Source organism: Thermobia domestica, chromosome 3 (genome assembly GCF_964235325.1).
Source record: "Thermobia domestica chromosome 3, izTheDome1.hap1.1, whole genome shotgun sequence".
Lineage (NCBI taxonomy): Eukaryota > Metazoa > Arthropoda > Insecta > Zygentoma > Lepismatidae > Thermobia > Thermobia domestica.
Window position 1 is genome coordinate 260708408 of NC_137456.1, and position 24849 is coordinate 260733256.

Here is a 24849-nt window from a genome sequence, read left to right on the forward strand (position 1 = left end):
ACATGTCTTTGTCTATTAACCAGTCCTTGTGTTTGTGTATTGAGTTTGCAAATTTCTTAAATGCTATGACAGTTTAATTCCTAAGTGAACTGACAGTTTAATTCCTAAGTGCTATAGGCTGCGCTTTTAATTTATATTTTTCTGGAACAATATGCTTTTATTCCTTTTAATTTCTTATGTTTAATGTCGCAGAAGGGCACAAAAGATGTCGATGTCGACGTATCGAGCCAAGCTCTTTCAGTCGATCAATCAATCACTGGACATGACGAGTTGAAATAGAGTTGGCTTACTAGTCATTTTTAGGCACATTTAAATAGTAGGACAATATGATGTTTGGACTGATTATTAAAGGTGGAAGCCGCACCACTGTAATACTTCAAATTCCAATGCTATCTCATGAAGAAACGAATCCAGACCCATGTATACCAAAGGTGTGTACCCTTAACGATGACAGAAAGCGGCGGGCAGGGCTCTAGTAGTACATGTGCAAATAAAGGCAAGAAAATGAATGATTGATGGAAGAAAAGGTAAAATCGCTTATTGTGAATCATCAAATCTTTTCTCTAAATTAACTATATGTTGGAAAGAAATAAAGTAAAACGTGCACATAGTTTATAATAGGTAGACACTATTATATGTATAAATATATGGAAGGAATTAAAAATAAATGATCTCTCTTAGCCTAAAAGGCATAACCATGGGACGTTGAACTGAAAGATTACATTTCATAGAACTAAATGAAGAATAATATTGAGGGAAGAAATCTTTATGATGATCAAAGCGTTTTGTGAGTCCTCAGTTTCGTTTAAAAGCAACAGTATATATAAGTATAAAGGTGAATATGTTGTTAGTTTATAGTAATTAAGTACTATTATGAGTATATTTGTAAATTACGAATTAGAAATTTAAAAATAGAAATGACGTGAGAAATTTTTAACAGGGAAAACATTGTGAGTCATCGAACTGTTCTTACTGTAGCGGATGAAAGTGTGATTGAATATGACAAGGTGGAAAATGTGACGGATGTACAGGCTGAATTTGTTGTTAATAATATTATGTTTGGTATTAGTTATTCGTGTGTTTTGCAATGGATAATAAGTGAAGCCAGTGACTAAGTAATGGTTCTTCAGTTTGATACAATATCACTGTATCACTTGACATGGAGTATAATCAGTCCTTGAGTGTTGCTTGAATATGTAATCTGTACAGTCAAGTGAGGATGATGATTATTTGGTATATAAGCTATCTTTCTGTATCACTTGATGTAGTGGGTATATTGATGCGTACTGCCAAGTGTGCTATATATATATATATATATATATATATATATATATATATATATATAATGTGTGTGTGTGTGTGTAGAACATTACGTTATATGATACAGGTCTGCTTGAATTTTCCACTTAATACTATTCTTGGGAAGCTGATAATGATGTTTGTATTGATTTAAGAACTGGAACAGTTACACAGTTCGACCTATGTTTGTATAAGGCCTGGAGCATTAAGGGTTCTTGGCTAGGAAGATGCAAGATTGACAAACGGAAGTTAACTCGTAAACCCGACAGCTGCACTGAGAAAAAATGTAGGTGCCGTACTTAAAAAGATAGGTTACATGCGTAATTCCTGTAGTTTTTGTACTTAACGTACAGCAGACGTACAACTGAAAACGCATGTTTTATAATACACCCTGTTTCAAAAAGAATATACGTATTTCGAATTCATATATTTATTGAGAGCTCCCTCGTGGCTAAGCGGTTAGCATACGCGCCTTTGGCGTGGGAGACCCGGGTTCGATTCCCGGCGGGAGCTCATGTGGTTCGGATTCCACGTTAATCAGTAGGTCCACGTCTCATATAGCCTCGCTGCTGAACGGGACGCTAAACTAAAATCACCTCACCTCACCATATATTTATTGAACTTTAAGACATAAAAATATGAAATTTTACGCACATATTTACGAACCTCTCAAGTTTAAATTACAGTTCAAAGTTCAATTACAGATGTTCAATATGTCCTCCATCAGCGACACGAACAACATCACACCGATATTCAAATTACTCCCATATTCGGGCAAACCTGTCCTGCGTCACTGATGTTATGGCAGCACGGATCCGGTTCTTCTACTCTTCCAGGTTCTGTGGGAATGGTGGTACATAAACGTTGTCTTTAACGAAACCCCACAGGAAGAAGTCACAGGGTTTCAAATCTGGTGACCATGGAGACCAGCTGAGACATGCTAAGTCGCCAGCTCCTTGACGACTGATCGGGATATCACACAAAACACATGTCTTTGGGCGAATCTCGTACATGCTCAATGAATGCATGTGGGTTCTGTAGGTCCCAAAATTCGAACATCAACTGACCAGTAACATGAAAATCGCTTCATCGCTGAACACGATGCATTGTGCAAAAGTGTTATCATTGTCAATAGCATCCAGAATCTCGTTACAAAATGCCACACGATTGCGTTTGTCATCAGGACGCAGAGCTTGTAACGGCTGTAATTTGTACGCCTTCATAACCAACCGACGTCTCGAAATACGTCAAATTGCTATTGTCGGCACTTGTAACTTCTGACTGGAACGACGAGTTGATTTTAAAGGACTACGTTGGAAAGCAGTTTGAATTCGTGCAACATTTTCTTCAGGAACACGAGGGCGGCCAGGACTCTTTCCTTTACATACACTTCCTGTATCTACAAACTGTCTATACCATCTGCGAATGTTTCACCCATTCGGAGGATCAATTTGGTACCTCAACCTGAAACGTCTTTGCACTGAATCACGGAATTGCTCTTCGCAAACTCCAAAACACAAAATGATTTCTGCTGCGGAGTAGCTATTTTAAACATATGACGGTTACCAAGCAAAACAGAAGGCTACTGACATCTAGCGGCTATTAATATAAACTAGACTATGTATTCGTTTCTCTAATAGTTGAGACGAGGCGTAACGATCGATAGTTTGGACAAAATAAGTCTTCGTAATACGTATATTCTTTTTGAAACAGAGTGTACTTTCTGTATAAGTGTTCCATCTATACGTATTTTCCGTATGAAACAATGTAGGCGGTAGGATGTCACATACAAATAGATGTATATAACATATAGCTGACAAAGGTAACATAAGTATATGCATGTGATATACGGAAAACTGTTAGATGTCAGACATCCTTGTAACATCTAAGGGCAGTGCCTATGTAGCATACGGATAACGTATGCTCCGTACTGATTTCTACAGTAAGCAAGAGGATACCGTATATTTGTACAATATACCGTTGTCCAGAGAACGGCTTTTTCTCTGTGTGACAGTAATGGAGAGGCTGTGCATTTCGAAAATACCGTCGTGAGCCACCGGTAATGCATGCCATTCTTCCTTAATCTCGACGTGCGCCACCGGTGGGACACGATATTTATTCTGATATTCGTGGCTATAAGTTGCCTTTAGTTTTTAGTTAGAAAAGTAGAACAGTGTTACGGAGTTTCTGGTATTATGTACATAGTAGGCAATCTATGGAGCAAACCTGTAAATCTTTTAAGGGAAATCAGCCTGATATAACATATATTATATTAACCACATTTTATGTACAACAAATAATATAAAATACACATGTATATGTACAGATAGTCGTAAATAAAGCTTATAGGTAGAAAATTATAGACAAATTCTACTTCAAAATCAATAAAAAACAGTATTATTTACTAGAAATACATGTTTAAAAAATCAGGGGTACGTTATTTTGAGCTGAAATGAAAATAATGAACAGACTGGCTACTGAGTTACTTTGTTTTTGCTTTTTGAATTTTCTTAATGTTTCTCATTGAAGCACCCAAGACACGTATTAGGGTTACCTTATAGTTACTGCAGTTTCTGGAAACACGTTTTGCCAATTTTCGAGCTGGCAGGGTTCCATTTTCCTGCTTCGTGGCTTTCGTAACAGAATGTTACGTTTCAAGTATTTACAACCACTTTTTACAAGTATTTACCTAATTGTGATCGAGCAGCACAATTGCACCGGTTATTACACTAGATCAGCTTCTGCAACACAAACACTAGCGAATTAATACTCATTTTCTGTAATAAAGCTGCTCTTTGTGAGCATATGCAGTTTGAAACTACACCTCCCGAGACTACTACTCCAACTCTTTGACAATTAATGCCCCCATGCAGGTATTCATCAAACTACCTAACCTTCAAATAAGAAAGTTTTGACAAAATTACCGTGCGCCTCCGGTGACACACGTCGGTCGGCCCGAGTTTATGATATAATAAACACGGGCCGGCATGTGCCACCGATTGCACACGAATCCAAATATGTTCGAATTTCAGAAAAATAGTATTCTATGTCTAAAGAGGGACCTCTTAATGGATTGCTTCATAGAAACTCCAAAATTTTCTGAAATTTTAATGTCTGTTTTTGTGAATGTAACGCCTTTACAACTGTGTTACTTTAATTATCTTATTTTGAAGAACGTATTACGGATTAAAAATATGTATAATGTTTTTAAGATTAATTTCGTTAAATCTAGTTAACTGTTAGATGTTTTTACAAAAGAAAGCTTGTGCTTCTTTTAATGTTTAGCACTTATAAAAGCATTAGATTCTATGGATCAAATATAAATGCTTCGAAAGAGTAACGTAAAAAATGTACTAGTGATTTTGGGATATATGTGTGTTGAAAAGCTAAAAATAAAGTAGCCCTTTGCTAGCAAACAGACAAATGCTATTAATTGCAAGAGAAATAGAATAATATTCGCGGATTTATAAAAAAATAATAATGATTAAATAATAGTTGAAGGAAGTTTATGTTGAGAGATGGGAAAAGTGTAAATAATGATATTGTAGAGAGACAAAATTATCGTGATCATACGATAAGTAAGTAACTAATATTTGGAATAGAAGTTAACTAACGATGGTAGATGTTGCTAATGCGTGATATTTTCCACACTATGACCTGAATTGGCGACATATATCCTGAATTAGCTATTTGTTACCTACAGTCAATACTGTCTAAATATACTTAAGATGATCATAAATTTTATTGACCTACGTTATATTCCAATTACATTTTCCATTTTTATCAAATATTTTGATAAAGTTTATTTCTAACGTTTTTTTAGAAGACATTTCTCAACAATTTCTTACCTTCCAGATTGCCCAACATAGAATGATACGTAGTGTCAAATCTACTGCTAGAAATCCGTAAGTGAGGTACATAGATATTAGAGTTCCTGGAAAGAAATGGAACGCATTTTGAAATAATCCTCGAGTAAGATAGTTATAGGAAACCGCATATTTGTAATACAAAGTCTAAACAGTTAATCCGAGTGACTCTGTAGTATTTTTGATCTTGTGCTTTAGTTCAAGTTATGTTAGTAGCTATGTTTGCATCTACATTGAATATAAATTATCGTTATTAGTAACTAAATAATTAAAACTAATTCCACACCTAACACTATACTTTCTTCCGGAAGGTATGTGTAGTTTTAATGTGTTGTCAAAAGTTTAATCAGCAGATAGGTGCTGGCGGTACGCTCTAAATTTCTGCTTGAGCACGTGAACACTTTATGCATTTGAAGAATCGAAGCAAAGTAAACACCCCAAATGTTTCTTGCATGTGTTATCGGATATTTGGGAATAAAGACGTGTGAATGCCAGTGACCTTCTCCAAGGATCAATTTTCTTTACACATTAATTGGAATTTTCAGGACAAATTCCTTGGTTATTACCTAATACGTCAGAGGCAAGTCAAAATCCTCTTCTGGAACTAAATTCCCAGATATATTGCGCCGAACGGCTTAAACACATCTACTGAACAATTTTATGCTGAAGAAAATAATTTAGGATCGTAAATTGCGAATAACTAGGGTTAGAGTCTTAGTTAACTTTCTGAATCTTATTTCTTTAGTGAAAAGAATATAAACTTTACAGTATTTTCACGATCGCAACATTGTTTTTGATTTACATAAATCGGCGTAAAATGACATATTTATAGCGTAAATATATACACAACCTTTTGCGATGATTGACTTACTACTTTTACATGCTCAGTGATACTGGTCAGCGTGTATCAAAATCAGTTTATACAGCGGCACATATTTAATTCACGAATGTAGAACATCAACCCCTCAATTTTGGCAACTTTTCGCTAATTATCCTGTGGACTTTGTCGAGGGTTGTGTTGATCCTGGAACCAACTGTACGTTATCACACTTGTACTACTTGGATAATATATTAGATTGGCCCTCTAGGATCTTATGCTCGAGACTACACTTCGCTGGGAGACGGTTTATTTACCGGTACTCCTATCAAATTGATTCACTCTAGCTACAGGAATACGTAATTAGAGAACTTTCAGTACGAGGTATAAATAATCCTCTGTTTCTTAAGTTATGAGAAGTAATTTGATAGGTATGTAATTTCGACCCTTTAAACCATAACTTATCTCTGTTTTGCAGTTATGAAGTGTGACGTATTAACATTTGAGGACAGGATATTGTGAGCAATACGCAAGTTAGTAAGTTGGAATCATACCATGTCTTAACTTTTATATATGTCTTAAAAAATCAAAATATGCTACATCCTAATTCAGACAAACACATACAGATAATTTCATCAGTTTATTCATTCGTTTTTCTTGTACCTTGAAGACTAAAGTTTGCCATAGCCTTAATTTGATATATACATCTACAGTATTGACTTTTGAGGACAAGTGTATTGGGTGGGGGTGCTAACATTAGAATAGCACAAGATATGTGCATATTGTGACATTACACAGATGCGTATGGACCTTGTCTTTTTCGGATTATAAGTCTAACTTTGGGTTTGTAAAGTAAACTTTCGGTAATGACGCAGAAAATCAAGGATTAGTACTGAAGTAGTATTCGGGAGTGACACATAAACTTGCTTAAATGATACAAGGAGTAACTAAGGCAGTACAATCGAATTGCAAGTGTGCATTTCGAGGGACTAACCTCTACTATTATCACTTTAATTTTGAGATAGACAAAATATTTCGGGCGTGAGTCGTGTGGGACCATCTGTACATTTATGGATACCATAACTTTTATGAACTAATTTATTCGTATATACTGGTTCAAAAATTTATCTTGATACACCGTTGTATCCTTTGAACTAAAACGATAAAAATTCTGAAATGTAATACCATGATTATATCAACAGAGGCACATTACGTGACACATACTGTATACTATGCTATATTACTACATAAATAGTGTTGCCATCCCAACATAACATGCACTATGTAAGATACTTCAAATTTACATATTAAACCGAAACTTTCACATTTAACACACCGACAACACAAAATATATTCCTTCCTTGCATTCAGTTTCGGAAGTTCCAGGAACAAGAACTGCAACAGATATGTGGTGGCCATCGCTTATCTTGATTCCCTACTCAGTATCTCAAATATAGTTCATATGACTTTTTGACAAAGCGAGTCAAGTCATTTCATTGACTCTTCCACGTAAGATCACCACTTATATAACAAGATGAATCAGGTTTATTCTTCCACTGATGAAACATTTGACACACTGACCACAGTCTCCTTTTCATACACATATATATAGTAGGGTTTTAAAAAATAGTCGTATATTTTTTGCAGCAAATAGCGATTAGTGTCAGTATCGCATAGTTTTCTCGAAAAACACTATCTTCATACAGAGGTTAATTCAGTTGTATTGAGCTGAAGTTAATGTGCAACAGTATCTTGTAAGGAACAGAAGACTGGAATATCGGAATTTTCTTCTTCGACGTTCTCATCAAGAATCCAGATGCCAATGGACATAGCGCTTTCGGTCTTCTCAAGCGGCGCCTTTCCCATCGTCGAGACTGCACCATCACCGGCCTGCGAAAGCCTGTAAAGAGAAGTACAATAACCATAGTCCAGCTGCAACAAAGTCTCTTGTTATTGAAGCTCCGATCCCAGGCAGTAGTCAGTGGATGTGGCCTGCAGATCGAACACAACCTGTGGTAAATACATTGTATTTTATTGGCAAGTAGCATGTTCAAATTTGGCTTAATATAATTCAATCTCTGTACATGACCTATATTACGTGAGAAAAAATTCTGAATTCGTCTCTAGGTTTCTTACCCGAGCTTGATAACAGTGATATCACTATCAGTTTAGCATTGGTATAAAAGCGAACGTTATGCTGAATTATGTAGTGATAAATATCTTAAATAACAAGAACTGTCTTAGCATCAGTGACGAAAAATTGTTGCCATATATTTTGCGCTATGAAACATGAAGGATATGTTTTGCAATTGCAGGTGCTTGTAAAGTTTTAACGTTCGTGTTGGGTTTCTGCCAGTGAAATGTGTATGAAAAGGGGAACAACACTGATTCATTTTGTTATATAAGCGGTGAACTGAAGTTGAAGTGTCAATGAAATAGCTTTACTCCCGTTGTCAAGAGAACACATGAGCTGTGTTTCGGATACTAAGTACTGGATCAAGATAAGCGATGGGCACCACATATATGTTGCAAGTCTTGTTTTTAGAACTTGCATAACCGGATGCAAAGAAAGTAGGCTAAAATTAGCCGTAGAAATGGTTTGAAGGAAGCCCATAGACCATGTAATTGACTGTTACGTTTGCTCGATAGATGAAAAGGGCTTCTCTTTAAAATCAAAACGGCATTTGGAGTCAGCAAGGCGCCCAGTGCTCTATGTTGAAGAGCCGCGAATGTCGAGCTCCCGAAAATTGTACCTTTGATGTAGAAGAAGAAATTTCCAGCAACAAGGACATGGAATTCGGGCCACTATCCCTCTCATGTGCACCATATCTCGGTACTCAAGAAGAATTACACAATCTCGTGCGGGACTTAAATCTTTCCAAAGGAAAAGCGGAAATTTTGAGATTCCGACCTCAGGAGTTGAATCTATTTCAGAAAATGTCTCATTCAGCACGTTTTGAACGCGATAGAGTAACTTTTCATCTTACTTTTGGGAGATTGAAGAATTTATGTTTTGTATCAGTGTTAGTGGATTGTTTTAGGAGTTCGGTAATGAGCACAATCAAGAAGAATGGCAACTGTTCGTTGATTCACGTGAGGTAAGTCGGAAGGTAGTGCTACTGCATATTGGTAATGCCTGTCCATCCGTCTTAGTGGCGTATGCTAGTCACACAAAGAAAACAGAAGATAAGAAAAATGCGTGACATATTGAAGTACATTCAATATAATACATTCAAATGACGAATATGTGAAGATCTTAGTCTTTGGAATCCTTACTAGTATACAATAATGGTATGCCAAAGTCTGTTGCTTTCTGCGTGAACGGGTTAGCCGAAACAAAGTTACTATTACGTGCGGAAAATATGGTCATTACGGCAGGAATTGATTCCAGGAGTCAAGATTATCAAGAAAGAGATATATCACTTATTTTACAACGAGAAAAAACTATACTTGCTATTTAGCGTTTCGAAACCAAATATTGTTTCGGAATATGTAATTTTAAAGAATGCTTTGCATACGTGTTGTCTTACACTATGCCTATATTCTCCGTCCGTTTTTCGAGAGGCGTCAGAGCAGAAATAGTAAGTATATCGAGATGTTGCATTTTTGAGTCGATTCAGCGCTTCCAGAATATGTCCCATATTTTCCGTTAATCCTCTTTCAAATCGGAATTGATAGAAAACAATACTTTCTATGTCAATTGTGATTTATTCACGGTGACATTTGGTATTGTTATTACAATTTACATATTCATTTACACAGAAGTTATTTTTCAATTTCAACTTGTATAACAAAAAACAAATGAAATATTCCATTTCTAAGAAAGCATTATTGAATGATTTTGTATTACAAATCAGGGGATAATAATAAGATTAATATTAAACATTCTTAATTTATGTTTAGGTATGACATTTTATATTGGTAATTCTTATAATATTCTTTACTAATCGAAGTAAAATTAAAAGGAGTTTCCAAAGCATTATTACAAGAAATGTTTTCAGTTTCAAGGTTGATTAAACGCACGGAAGAAACCTAACCTCTTACAAGGTTTTAACAAATTAACTTATATTTAACATATTATTTATACAAACCGCTCTGCTGATGGCACGGGGGTTCAGTGTTAGAGCGTTTATCTCTGGTACCTGGTTCTATCCTTGACCAAATAAGTTAGTTGAGGACAATATCCTATCTGCTGGTTTTCTCAGAGTACTCTCATTTTCTCCTATAATCTTATTTCGACAATTTTTCCATCATCATTTACTTACATAAATCATTCATATCCCTTAGCCTAAAGGGCATAATCATGAGGCATTAAACTGAAAGAAGAAGCAAAGCGCTTGACTGTTTCTTCCACCAAAGTAAGTATAGTTCGAGTTTGTATATTGTAAGGATCCCCACATCACAACAGAAGCACATGTCAATACAGAACATGTTATTGATTATAAACAGTCTAGCAGATGAGAAGTCGACACAAAAGACACCGAGGGAAGCCGAAAGAAGACGGACTTCACGAAAGGACCCAAAGAGAACAAATAGAAGCCCAACCACCAGGGGACCTGGCATCAGTCGACCAACTAATCAACTAACCAACACCTGCCCTGAGGTCGTATTGGACTAAAGATACTCACTACAACCAAGCCTCGCGAAGCTGCCTTGGGCTGAGGGGGCTTTCGTTCAAGACTCGCCAGAACCTGCAGGTGCCTTGGAGACTGCTTTGAGAGAAGGGGTACCGTGCAAAACATCCATATCCTCTCATGTGGTCAACAATGAGATAGACACTATTTTACTCTCTGTAATCAAAGACATTTGTAATTAGCATTTTTTATAATAAATTGGTGAAGGGGAAAAACTAGCCCGGACCGTAATTTAGTCTCTACCTATGAAGCCATGGCGTGGTGTAGGCACCGGAGTTTTGTACGGGGCGCTCTTTTTGTGAACATTTAGCAGGCACTGATAAGGTCAGTATCAAAATCCAGCTGGACAAGGTAACTATGCCCGAAACTAGACAAGGTAAAGAAGCATATAGGTCGGGAGGGAATAATACAAATATGACAAAGGGTACATCTAGTATATCCTTTAACATGCCACATTTGAAGTATTCGGAACACGTGTACGAGGACCCGGACAGATTCTTCATGATGTTTGATCATATGGCAAACATGCAATATTGGACACCGGCTAAGAAGAAGGAAATTTTACCGATATATTTACAGGACAGCGCGCGTGATCTTGTGTTGCAGATTAAAAACCAAAATAAATTCGTAACAATGGCATATGAAGCTTTATAATCTAAATTAGTAGCATTAAGTAGGCCGAAGGTCCCATCGTATACAGCGGAACATGAGTTACTTGAAGTCCAACAAGGAAGAATCTATACATTCATATTTTTTACGTAAACTCCGAGCAATGAGGCATTTACTACAGGAAGCGACAGAAGAACAAAAGGTCCATAGTTTATCCTTGGGATCACAAAGGGGTTTCCTTAACAAGATAGCGTTAGAAAGGTTTTCAATGGTAGACGCCCTACAGATTAACCACATTGGAAGCCGCTAATGACCTTTTAAGGAAAAGAGCATGAGAACTATCACAAAAACTGCACATGCTATACGGTCAAAATCCTATACCTAACCCGCAGAATATATCCTATGGATTGCCAACACAACCAAAGATAATGTATCCTATACAACAGTCATACCGCCTTGCCTATCCTGTACAAACACAACCTGTCACACAACCAATACACAGTTATGTACACCTTGTCTCAAAAAGGTTGAGCGCATTCTTTATTGGTGTTTTGAGGCAAAAATTTTTTAAGTCCAGCTTCGGGTATCTTCGGGAAAAAGTAAGCCAGGTTCGAACCTCCAAGCCAGCCTTTGCAATCGGGAAAAAGTTTGCAGATGTGTTTTTCTTCTTTTAAATATAATAAGACTTGTTACCAAGTGTTTAAAAAAGCAACATTGATTGAAATACTTAATGATACAATATTTCGAAACCTTTTTTTTTTAATGTCAGCACATGCTTGTTTGTCATTTAGCTCTCCATACGTAATGGAACATTTAAATACGTTAAAGAATCTTTCCATATGTAAAAGAATGCTCAAAGTTAAGAAATAAACATAATTATCGCCTGAGTACTAAAATAAAAGTCAAAGTAGAACAGAAACAGCGTTTGTAATGGATATGAATGTCATAATTATCTTGAGATCCGTTATACATCGCTAGAAGCATAGTTCTAGAAGTCCTTGTGCTAGCTCATTGGTAAGCTGTCGGATTTCAAATCGTAAGGTTTTGAGTTCGAATCCCGTCTAGGTTAATCCTTTTTCTAAAATTATATTTTCCGCAATGCATGAAAAATTATATAAAATAATTACATTAGAATACATAAGTTTTATATATATAACATAATCATTGCAGAACATAGTAATTATTATGTTTAAAATTTTCACAGTAGGTCGGTATATATGAGGATGTAAATATAAGTTAGGAAAATCATTTAATAGCAATAAATAAGTTATGTAGTGTATTTATTTGCATCTATTTGTCATACAGATGTAACTTCTCAATATTCTCATTACAGCATGTCATTTACATTCGTGAAATACAATATATTCCTACGGATATAGAAAGTGTATAAACAGAGTATCCAAAGTCGTATCCTGCTTCAAGACACATAACTTTTCCCGATCCCCTTAACGTCACGGGAAGAAACACAAACTCTCTTTAGAACGGAATGTCGTTACTTAGAGTCTCATTCGAATACGTTGAATATGCTTTTGTATATTCATCTCTCTCTCTCTCTCTCTCTCTCTCTTTCGCTTTGTTTATGTGTGTGTGTTGCGGAATATCCCAAGTTGAATACAACATTTGCCAAGTATATGAGCATCATTGTCATCGAATACCAGAAATTGAAAGTCGTGTTTCTTCAGGTTGGGTTTGCGTGTTCATGTTAGCTCACTGGTAGAGTACGGACTTGCCAATAAAGAGGTCTTGAGTTCAAAGCCTACAGCTAATTATCATTCTTTTGTTAGTAGGATTGCACAGAAATCGGATACAAGGAGTGGTTTACTTCTAGAAATATTTTCAGAAGCGTTTAGGTAGTCCTGAAAAGGGCTGTTTTCGGGAGTTGAGGCGGGGACATTAATATTGTGTCCAAGACCCTTCTAAATTTATTACACGCTCCATTCTTCTGGGCATGGAATCTATTACATGAGTGACAAATCTATCTCCTTATCCTACCTCCAGCCATGCTTTAGAAACAAGATGCCACAGGTCATCCTGAATTCTTGGTGGATCTGCCTCAGGCCAACTTTCCCTTAGAGTACGCTTCACTTCTGCCCACATATTTTCCATGAGATTGAGGTCTGCTCCACGAGCGGTCAGTCGATTAAATCAATCTCAGGGTGCCCTGCGAACCATTCCTGAATCACACGGGAAGTATGTATTGGCGACTGGTATTGCTGGAACTGAATTACACCATCAGGCTGAAATACCCGTACAGATAGCACCATGATATTACTGATAATGTCTAAGTACTGAGCATTGTTCAGATGTCCTTCAATTCTATGAAGCTGTCCTGCTCCGCGACTGGAAATCCAACCCCAACATAAAATAGATACATGGCCACTGCGATTGCAAGCAGCCACATATCCATGGTCATATCGGGTGCCTCTCGGACGATACACAAAACGGCGTCCCTCCTTTGATGTTGTGAATATGGATTCATCTGAGAAAACTACGTTTTCCCAATTGAGACCCACATTCGCCTGTGCAAACGCGAGACGGTAAGTTTTGTGGTCGTCTGAGAGTTTTTCCTTCACGGCAGCAACACGGCCACGTAACCCAGCATGACGAAGCCTTCGCAGAGCTGTATGTTTTCTACCAGGAAAGAGAGAAACTTTCCTTAGCTGTCTAGACGTCCTTAGTGGGTCTAACCGGGCTTCGTTTACTAATCTCGCATCTTGGGCTTCGGTTGACACATGCGGACGACCAGGAGATCGTAAATTATCAGTCTGACCTGTAGCACCATATTTCCGAATCCATCGCCTTCCTGTAGAGGCCGGGACACCTACTCGCCTGCTAGCTGCAGTTGCAGAATAACCTTCCAACTCCCATAAAGTAATTACTGCTGTACGTCTATCCATAGTTACCAATGTTCTGAGCTGTGAGAAGGAAGCAATAGGTAAAAGCTAGTACCTGACGTGTTATTGGTTACTTGCACGACACGCCTATTGTGGGGAACAGCGTTGCCAGATCTAGCATAATGATGCTAGATCTAGCATAATTTGCATGTCTCTAGCATCTAGCATCTTGCTTTTAGCATCCTGCCCAAATCTAGCACAATTTCAGCAAGTTTATCAAAAAGCCGTAAAACCTGGAGATGAGAAAGAAGTTGGTCGTGGGAAGAAAAAGAACGGCAGAAATGTATCCTCTTCCATTGATTCATACAGTCGGTAAACCATACAGGCAGTCTTATTTTCCGAAGTAAGTTCGAAACGTCTTTGGGCTTTTTTGTGGCTCCACCCAGGGTTTTCTAATCCTTTAACTCCGAGGCATGGGCGGAGCTATGGGGGCCATTCTCCCCCCAACTTTTTGACAACTTCACCATCTTTATTTCTGACTTCATGATCATATTTATTCCTGAAATGACAGCTCCGAGACCGACCAAAAATCTGCCGCCCCCCCCCCCCCAGCAGACGATTCCCAACTCCCCTTATGCTGCGAAGTAATTTTCTTTCAAAATATGTAAACAAAAACTTTGCATTCATTTATACGATATATACGCCATTGAGTCTGGCAACGACTGCATTAATTTAGTTGAGTTAAAATTTTGGTGCGTGAAGTATTGAGTTCTATCCATGCATTCTTGCTCTCTGTGTATTTTAACTTACGTTATCGTATCTCAACTTCGTTTTTTTAAACTCCTGAATTAGTAATTATGAGGATCTAGCATAATTTGACCGAATCTAGCATAAATTCGATCAGGTTTTGGAATAATTCCGAGCTGTGAGTCTGGCAACGCTGGTGGGGAACGACTTGGTCAACGACTCGCGAAAGAAATCTGAAAATGGTGCGCCGTAATAATAATATCAAAAACAGTTTTTATAAAGGAATATTAATACATACGAAAAGCTGTTTAAAGAATGAATTGTTATACTGACTTTACACGTATAAAAACATATACCATATACCAAACAGATTGAGCGATATGATGATAGCTGTTTTGAGACAAACTCTCTCGAAGTCCAACTTCGGGTATCTTCGGAAAACAGTAAACTAAAGCTGCTGGTTCGAACCTCCAAAGCCAACCTTAGTAATCGGGAAACGATGTACAGATATGTTTTTCCTTCTGTTAAATATAATAAGACATGTTGAAATGGTATTAAGTGTAGAAAAAAGTAACATTGAAATAATTAATGATACAATATTTCGAGACTCTCGTTTCGTCATTGTGATTTCCATACGGAAAAGAGCATTTACGTATGAGCTCAGTTATATTTCAGAAGCAGCTTCCGAAAAGCGATCATGTTAGCTCAGTGGTACACCACCAAGCGTTTAAATCGTGAGTTCGATACCCGTTCAGGTGAAATTCTTTTATGATATTCTACTTTCCTCAATGCATGAAAATTATGTAAAATAGTTACATTACAATTCATCAGTTGTATATATCAGTTGAATATATATATTCATATCATCAGTTGTATATATCAGTTGAATATATATATTCATATCATTTCACGACATAAGTAATTCTTATCTTTAAAATATAACACCTGAGGTATTGACAGAACGTCGGTGTGTTATGTGTGAATATTGAATACAAATTTAAAAAATCCTGTAATAGCAATAAATAAGTTATGTAATGTATTTATTTGCAGCTACTTTCATCGCAGATAACTTCTCAATATTCGCATTACAGCATTTAGGTACAGCATATCGAAAATCGGATCGTGGTCCAAGACAAAAAACTAGCTAGCCCCAAACTGTCACGTAAAAAATTCGCGAATCGCAAAAGTAAAGTGAAGAGATTGAGAGCGGTAATTCCTTAATCGCTCTCTCTCAACTCTCTCTTATCTGCATTTATACACATACAAGTGTATGTATGTATGTTCCAACATAACTCATGTATGCCTAGAGCAGGGTTTCTCAACCTGGGAGTCGCGGCCCCTAGGGGATCGCGAAGATAGGCGGAAGAGATAAATATAGTTAGAATCTAATACCAGAAATTATTTTTAAATATTATTTTTAATTTTGTTCTGATAGGCATACTTTTATTTTTTATACACACTGTAAAGAACAATAAAAAGTAAGTCTACTGAACATTTTCAAAGGGTGTCGAATTCGTGTTACTACTCGGTTCAAAGTCTCTTGTCGTCGCGAATTCTGTCGAGAAATTTGAAGCTTAAAATATACAAAACGATAATCATGCCTGTTGTTCTGTATGGTTGCGAAACATGGTCGCTTACTTTGAGGGAAGAACATAGACTGAAAGTATTTGAGAACAAGATCCTTAGACGAATATTCGGACCCAAGAGGAACGGGAATGGGGAATGGCGGAAACTTCATAACGAGGAACTACATAATTTATACGGTTTACCCAACATTCTTAGGGTCGTCAAGTCTAGAAGGCTTAGGTGGGCAGGTCATGTAGCTAGAATGGAAGAAAGTAGAAACGCTTTCAAAATCTTGAGTGGAAGACCAATCGGAAAACGACCATTAGGAAGACCTAGGCGCAGATGGGAGGACAATATTAAGATGGATCTCGCTGAGATACGAATATACAAAGTAGAAACTGGATCCAATTGGCTAAGTATAGAAGTCAGTGTAGAGCTTTTGTGAACGCGGCATTGAACCTCCGGGTTCCATAGGCCATAGAGTTAGTTAGTTAGTAGAGTTGTTTAAAAATGAATTTAAATCAAAGAGGTATGATATAAAACTAATGAGAACTGTATATAGAAATACTAGAAAAATACACATGCAACAAAACCTGTACATTGAAATACAATTAAAATTAAAACCTAATGAGACACCTAAGCATGGTGTAATTTCACTAGTTCAGCAATGTCCGGTTCAATCTTCATGACGAACATTATCAAGCCATTTTCAACTGATAAGCGATTTCTTATCTTTGTTTTAATGTTTACCATTAAAAAAAACACTTTCGCACAAGTACGATATAGCAAATGAAATTATTACTTTTAAAGCAGCAATCCCCAGACCAGGATATTCTTCTCTCCTCATCAGGCAGAACTTGTCCAAGTCTTCGTTACAAAAAACCAGTTGCAAAGACTTGTCGCATAATCATTCTATTAATTGGTCAAGAAGTTGTGGGCTTAGATCGGATACGTTAATGGCCTCTTCAATGAAGGAGTTTAACATCCATCTTGAACCAGCACCTTCGTCGTTGGGAATATAGATATTACAGTTACTGTATCCACTGTCAGTGCCGGGAGCCGAAAAAAGGGGCCAAACATTTCGGAGGAAGTGTGTTACTCATGTTAGGAAAGTGCATGTGCACATGTGTAAAATAGAAGGAAAAACGTAATAAAATGTGCTCGAAATTAAGGAAAGGTAGGGTTTATTTTGAAAATGTTATTGAGCTTCGTGCCAACCATGGTGGCCCTTCGTAGCTAGTCTGTCGACGTCACTCATATATACGGCGACATCGTACTATACTCTCGCCCCGGGCGCTGATTTTCCATGGCACTGTTCACTATAAACAAAAAAATGGATTCTACTATTATAGAAATAGGTATGTTAAAAATCCCACACAAGCTTATTATAAAACAAATTAGAAAAGGGTCGCTGGCAAGAGCGTGTGATAAAAGGGGATCGTGATAGGAATTAGATTGAAAACCACTGGCCTAGAGTAATTTTAACCACATTTCTTATAGTTTCGAAAAGAGTGCTGTCGGGTTACCTATGGTGAATGGGAGGGGGATACATATAAAAGATTGCTAGAAAATGATCGATATTTTCGGGGTCGCTTAGATAAATAGTGAGACTTTCAATTTCGCTTAACTCCGATTAAGCTCTCATTAGTAGGGATGGCCACGAACGACTTTTCTTTGAAACTCGACTCGACTCGAAACAGACATCTTTGAGGTTTACTCTTGGACTAGGCGCGAAAAATATCTTCCAACTCGACTCGGATTAGAGTCAAGTCGAACCAAAACGAGCAAAATCCTGTGTGTAGTCCTACCTAAACAATACATAGACAATAATTATTCTATCATCAATTATACTACTATTACTACAAATAATAATAATAATAATAATAATAATAATAATAATAATAATAATAATAATAATAATAATAATAATTATTATTATTATTATTATTATTATTATTATTATTATTATTATTATTTGTAGTAATAGTAGTATAATTGATGATAGAATAATTATTGTCTATGTATTGTTTAGGTAGGACTACACACAGGATTTTGCTCGTTTTGGTTCGACTTGACTCTAATCCGAGTCGAGTTGGAAGATATTTTTCGCGCCTAGTCCAAGAGTAAACCTCAAAGATGTCTGTTTCGAGTCGAGTCGAGTTTCAAAGAAAAGTCGTTCGTGGCCATCCCTACTAATGAGAGCTTAACTCAGATGGTTAGTAAAGGAATACTAAAAGCTAGTTGACTGCCGACGTCGGTAGTCATGGACTCTACAAGGCAAATACATCGTTCATTACTCTAAACTGTAAGCGTCGATGGACTACAGATGGTCAACTATTGACCTCTCGCCAGAAATTGGTGGCCCCGCAGCGACGATCCGTGGTGGCCCAAGTTCCATTTTGAAAACTTTACTACCAGCAGCAGAGACGCGATGAAACGCCAACGAACCACAAAATTACTCTCCCAAAATATGTCAAAATGCCTATATGTGTGATTTGTTTATATTTAGGTGAATCAAAAAAACACAAAACAAATACCCGGGGTGGACGCAAACTATCAATATTACGATTACTAGGCACGTGTTCTTCTGACTTTCCCACGGAAACGATCATAAAAAGCTTGGTTGTTGAAGGATAAATCATTGACGTCTTAATTTAGCCAATCAGACAAACCCCTACATCTCGAGTTCTAAAAGGTGATACCGTGAACCGTTCAGATTTATTGCTTCCTGGTGGAGTACTATCCATGAGCAAAATTTGAGCATAATAGCCGACATGCATCTTCGGTGCCTCTTATCGTTAGTACAATTTTAACCAGAGATGGTGTGGGTCAATGAAAATTTGATCCACGACCCACCATGACCCACTATCACCCACCACCCAAATGCCCCATTGGCCCACTCTGACCCATCAACCATCGTGATCCACTCTGACCCACCACCAACTATGAACCACTCTGAACCATTGTGACCAACTCCGACCCACCAAAACCCATCGACATCAACTCTGACCGATGGCCCACGTCCTCCTCTCCATTGGCTAAAGAGGTTACACTTGTAATAAAACAAGACTGTGAAATTATCACTTACCGGAGTTTGAATTTCTACCGTTAATGGCTCAAGCACCTCTCTGTTACAATACTGGTGGGTCTGACCTTTACGATATATAATGGCAAAGTGTTTCTCATCTTCCAAATTAAAATGAATTTAAATTTATCATATATAATTATTTCTTTGTTGCCTTACAGACACATTTCAGTAGAAAATAGGGTGAAATTTGAAAGTTTCAAATCAAGGAAAAGTAGACCAACGTAAAAAAAAAAAAAAAAAAAAGAGTGAGAGAAACTAATTTTCTATATAATTAAGCATGCCGTACTAGTTGAAAATGCCCATGTAATTAAGTTTAGAATACAAATTTTATAGCCATTTTTCTCTAACTTTATGGCTTGATTGCCTTATGCTCGGAACGCTCCATATATTAAACACCAGCTTCAGCAATTATAAATAGAAAGCAGTGTGTATAAAATTCAAAAAGAACTTTAGTTTGCATTACTCAATTTGTTTCTCAACTAATATCAATCGTTTTCGATTATTTTTACAAATCAACCCACTACCAATTTCCAATATATAGAAAATGCACCCCCGTCCCCCCGCTCATAAAAGATAATTTTAAAAAATGCCAGGACATATTCTCTTTATTTTTAATAAAGAGTCATATGCTGAATTTCAGCTCTCAGTTGAACGGCTTGTGAGATACTAAATTTTTCGCAAAAATTCGGACTTCTACTTCCCCTAAGGATATGTATTATAATGAAAGTGACACGCGTATGATAACTTCCCAGTTGGGATTGGAGCCTGATTATATACCAAACGTCAATTCATTTGACTTTGCAATTTGACCGTGATGATTACGCAGACATAGTTACTTTCAATTTTTTATGATACATATCCTTATTTCATATGTTACAGATGATTCAAAAATATTTTTTCAAGCAGTTAGCTCCTCTAGAATCTCACAGGCTGCATCCCAAAATCCAACTCCTACTATCCTATGACAATCCAAAAGTGACTGAACTTTTTTTATTAGGAACAAATGACAAAAGAAAAATGGAGAGCTTGAAAGTAAAATGTAGAAAAGCTCGGTGCCCCCAATAACTATATATTTCTCCGCCCCTTCATCCCGAACTTAAAAATAAAACTTAATTCGAATATGGTAAATTAGTGAATTTATTATAGTTAAATTCCACTCACTACATGCTACAGCTACAACTATGTAACAAAAAATAACAACTGTGAAACATGTTCTGAATTACTATTAGATTTCTTACGCTATTATTAAACATATTAGAATCGTAAAAGAGGATTGTTCGTGAAATAGTATATTTGCTCTTGATTTATACCTTTTTCATACGAAAAAAAATAAAATATTATTCAAGTTTTAAACTTTGCACTCTGCAAATATGTTGCCCTCTAGGCAATGTGACTAATGTGAAATGTGGACTAATGTGGACTAATGGGAAATGCTGCACTGTTAGCGGCGCTGAAAACTTACGATTCGATTCTAATATCGAATGATTTCGATATCTTTATGTCGCTACGTAACCACCCTGGGTGCTAATGGGAGCTTAATTGGACTTGAATTGAAAGTAGAACTATTCACCTAAGCGACCACGAAACTATGGATTCGATACTAATATCGACCTGTTTCTAGCATTTTTGATATGTATCCCGACAGTACTCTTTTTCCAGACTGTAAGAAATATAGTTAAAATTGCTCTAGATATATCAGAATTATGTTGAAATACACACATAAATTCACTTTTATATTCTGTATAAATAGAGAGTGAGCGAGCGAGCGAGCGAGAGAGGGCAACTCAAGGCTTCGCCACTTCCACATTGCAAAAGCATATATCAGGAATTGAATTGAAAATCTATGTAAAGACTTTCTGCTGTGGCATGCTTCATAAGGACAATTCCAGTCTGCTCACGTGACCTTTGGGGTTCATGAATTTTTTTGCGAGCGTTCCGACTTTGGATTCTCTGTTTATACCTTCTGTTCATGCATCGAATAACTTTTCAAGAACATAAATGACATTCTGTATTATGAATGTTGAGAATTACCCTCTATATGACAAATAGCTGCAAATAAATACACTACATGATTTATTTATTGCTATTGAACGAGTTTCTTAACTTGTATTTACATCCTCATATATAATACCGACCTACTGTGAAAATTATCTCAGATGTTATATTTTAAACATAATAATTACTATGTTCTGCAATGATTATGTTATATATACAGAACTTATGTATTCTAATGTAATTATTTTATATAATTTTTCATGCATTGCGGAAAATATATAATAATTTAAAAAAAGGATTACCCTAAACGGGATTCGAACTCAAAACCTTATGGTTTGAAATCCGACAGCTTACCAATGAGCTAGCACAAGGACTTCTAGAACTATGCTTCTAGCGATGTATAACGGATCTCAAGATAATTATGACATTCATATCCATTACAAACGCTGTTTCTGTTCTACTTTGACTTTTATTTTAGTACTCAGGCGATAATTATGTTCTATTTCTTAACTTTGAGCATTCTTTTACATATGGAAAGATTCTTTAACGTATTTAAATGTTCCATTACGTATGGAGAGCTAAATGACAAACAAGCATGTGCTGACATTAAAAAAAAAAGGTTTCGAAATATTGTATCATTAAGTATTTCAATCAATGTTGCTGTTTTAAACACTTGGTAACAAGTCTTATTATATTTAAAAGAAGAAAAACACATCTGCAAACTTTTTCCCGATTGCAAAGGCTGGCTTGGAGGTTCGAACCTGGCTTACTTTTTCCCGAAGATACCCGAAGCTGGACTTGGAAAATTATTGCCTCAAAACACCAGTAAAGAATGCGCTCAACCTTTTTGAGACAAGGTGTACCTACATAACAAGAATTTAATCCTTCTATAACGACTACTCAACCTAATAATCAAGAAAATCAGAACACGACAAGAACCAAAGACCGTTCCCCACCAGGAACAAAATCCTCCACATGATCTATCTACCTTGGCAAACAAAATAGCAGAATTGTCACTCGTGATAGCGCAGACAAGTTATAAAAACCAGCCGAGGAATCGAAATCAGGGATACAGAAAGAGGAATAACAATAATAACGGAAAGAAAAAAACAGGTCTAAGTCCAAAACAATCAGCAGGCCACACCCACGTAAGATCAAATTTCAGTATGTGCGATATGCTGGAAACGGGACACGGTGCATCCATTTGTTATAAACGTAAAAAAACGTGTAAGACCGCCCCTTGGCAAGGGCGCCGACAACCATCAGCATCCGAAACATGAAGACCAATGAGAAACTAGCAAACACAATGACATAACTTTCGAAATTCCTGTGATAAAACAGCAATCGGAACAATTGTCAGAAAGAGAAAACGTCACTCTAGAAGACGAAAACAACCGGTCACATTTAACAACTAGAACTAAATCAGGATCTCAAAATGCAATAATTGTTATGGGCAGTACGATATCTGTCTGGCCGTCCGATTCATTGCCCCCTGGGACAAGCCTAATTCCATTTCAGACGATAGTAAAAGAAATTTCTGGAAATAACATTTGTTTAAATAAAATAGCATTGATAAAATTTAAAATTAGTCGAACAACATTTACTCATTACTTTCGAGTAATCAACAGGACAATGTCAGTAACTATAGGAGTTGACTTTCTCCAACGTTTGTATTCCACCAGCAGCTTAAACAAGAATATAATTTCTTTCTTTAAACGTCCACAGATGTCACAGTTACCAGCTGAGGGCAATAAAAATACGCTGTCAGCTTTTACAACTGAGATAATGTTGCAGACAAACCAAAACTGTTTATACGAAACTAAGCAGATAATATTACCTCCACGCTCGCATACGTTAATTCAAGTAGGAGGAAAAAATAGCTGATGTGGAATTCTTGTATATATCATTGCTTTCTGTAATACTCGAGAAACATAGGTTAAATGCTCTCGACCAGAAGATAGAAACAAACAAAATGACAATTTTCATATCAAATCCAAATAGCAAGAGCTTCATTATAAAAAGGAATACGTAAGTGGCGGTGCTTGAGGAAGGACACGAAATTTTAGCGCCTTAGAAGAACCAAATGTTTTAGAAGAAGCATACCAGTTTAAAACAAAAGAAGAAACTGAAAAACGCTCAAAATACACAGAAAAACTTTTTAAATAAAAAACTTCTAGACGTCAACCTCAACTTAGACGAAAAATCAAAGGAGCCGTTTATTAATTATTGTTTAAGTACAATGATGTTTTTGTCTATGCCTCTGACGATATCGGATATTTTAGAGGATATGTTCATAAAATTAGGATTTCTAAGTGCTGTATTTCACGACCGTTCCCCACCAATTCCATTACACATCAGGGAACATGTAGATAAACAGATTCAAGAACTTATCAAGGCAAAAATAATTAGACCTACGGATAATAATGAATATTGTTCTCCAATTCTGGTGCTCGGGAAACCTAACACACAAGAATTCCGGATGGTTCTTAATCTGCAGAAGTGTAACAGCTATACCAAGTATTTATCGGTACCATTTCAATCTACTGAGGATGTCCTAATCTATATAAAGGGGAAAACCTTTATAACAACCATTGATCTTTCGAGTTCGTACTTTCAAATTTCGCTGCATCCTAAGAGTTGAAAACATATGACCTTCGAGCTCAATTATACCAGGAAGTCGTACGAATTTTTGAGGTGCACAATGGGGCACAGGACAAGTTCGCAAGTCTCAGTGTCACGACGAGAATGATTTTGGAAGGACTACCCAATATGATTACAAGTTTTGTGGGTGTATTATCAGCAGCGCATACAGCTGTCCACAACAGTTTCAGGATTTAGAATTACTATTTCAGAAGCTTAGAAAACAAATTTCGGGCATCTCCCAAGAAGACACATATAGGTTACCGTGAGCTTAACATATTAGGACACCTCGTTAGTGGAGAGTCCATTAAAATATCTCCAAAGATAGCCAAGAAAATAGAAAATTTCAAGAAACCGAATACGAAGCGGATTCTCAATTTTTATCGGATTATGTTCATACTTTAGAGCGCATATCAAAGATTTTACAATAAAAAGTGAGCCTTTCCAGCAATTAATAACCTCTAAATCTAAATTTAAATGGACAGAGAAGCATGGTGTTCTTTTCGAACAATTGAAAGAGAACATACTAAAGGCTCCTTCACTCGCTTATTTTGTAAGTATAGTTCGAGTTTGTATATTGTAAGGATCCCCACATCACAACAGAAGCACATGTCAATACAGAACATGCTATTGATTATAAACAGTCTAGCAGATGAGAAGTCGACACAAAAGACACCGAGGGAAGCCGAAAGAAGACGGACTTCACGAAAGGACCCAAAGAGGACAAATAAAAGCCCAACCACCAAGGGACATG

The 24849-nt window shown here is 36.7% G+C and overlaps 2 protein-coding genes across 9 annotated transcripts in view; one reads left to right on the forward strand and one right to left on the reverse strand.

Annotated features, from left to right (window-relative positions):
- LOC145681035 (relaxin receptor 2-like) overlaps positions 1–24849 on the forward strand; it is a 1105974-nt gene that overhangs the window by 725786 nt on the left and 355339 nt on the right. The gene's annotated exons all lie outside the window — the stretch shown is intronic.
- Positions 1–24849, reverse strand: part of LOC145681034 (uncharacterized) — a 187512-nt gene that overhangs the window by 38120 nt on the left and 124543 nt on the right. For 7 of the 8 annotated variants that reach the window (XM_081752352.1, XM_081752351.1, XM_081752355.1 and 4 more), the window contains one exon: positions 5148–5233. In XM_081752352.1, the coding sequence (XP_081608478.1) occupies positions 5148–5233 (86 nt within the window). Of the gene's footprint in view, positions 1–5147; positions 5234–6603; positions 7883–24849 lie in introns of those variants that run through there. The other variant, XM_081752356.1, reaches the window with a different exon arrangement.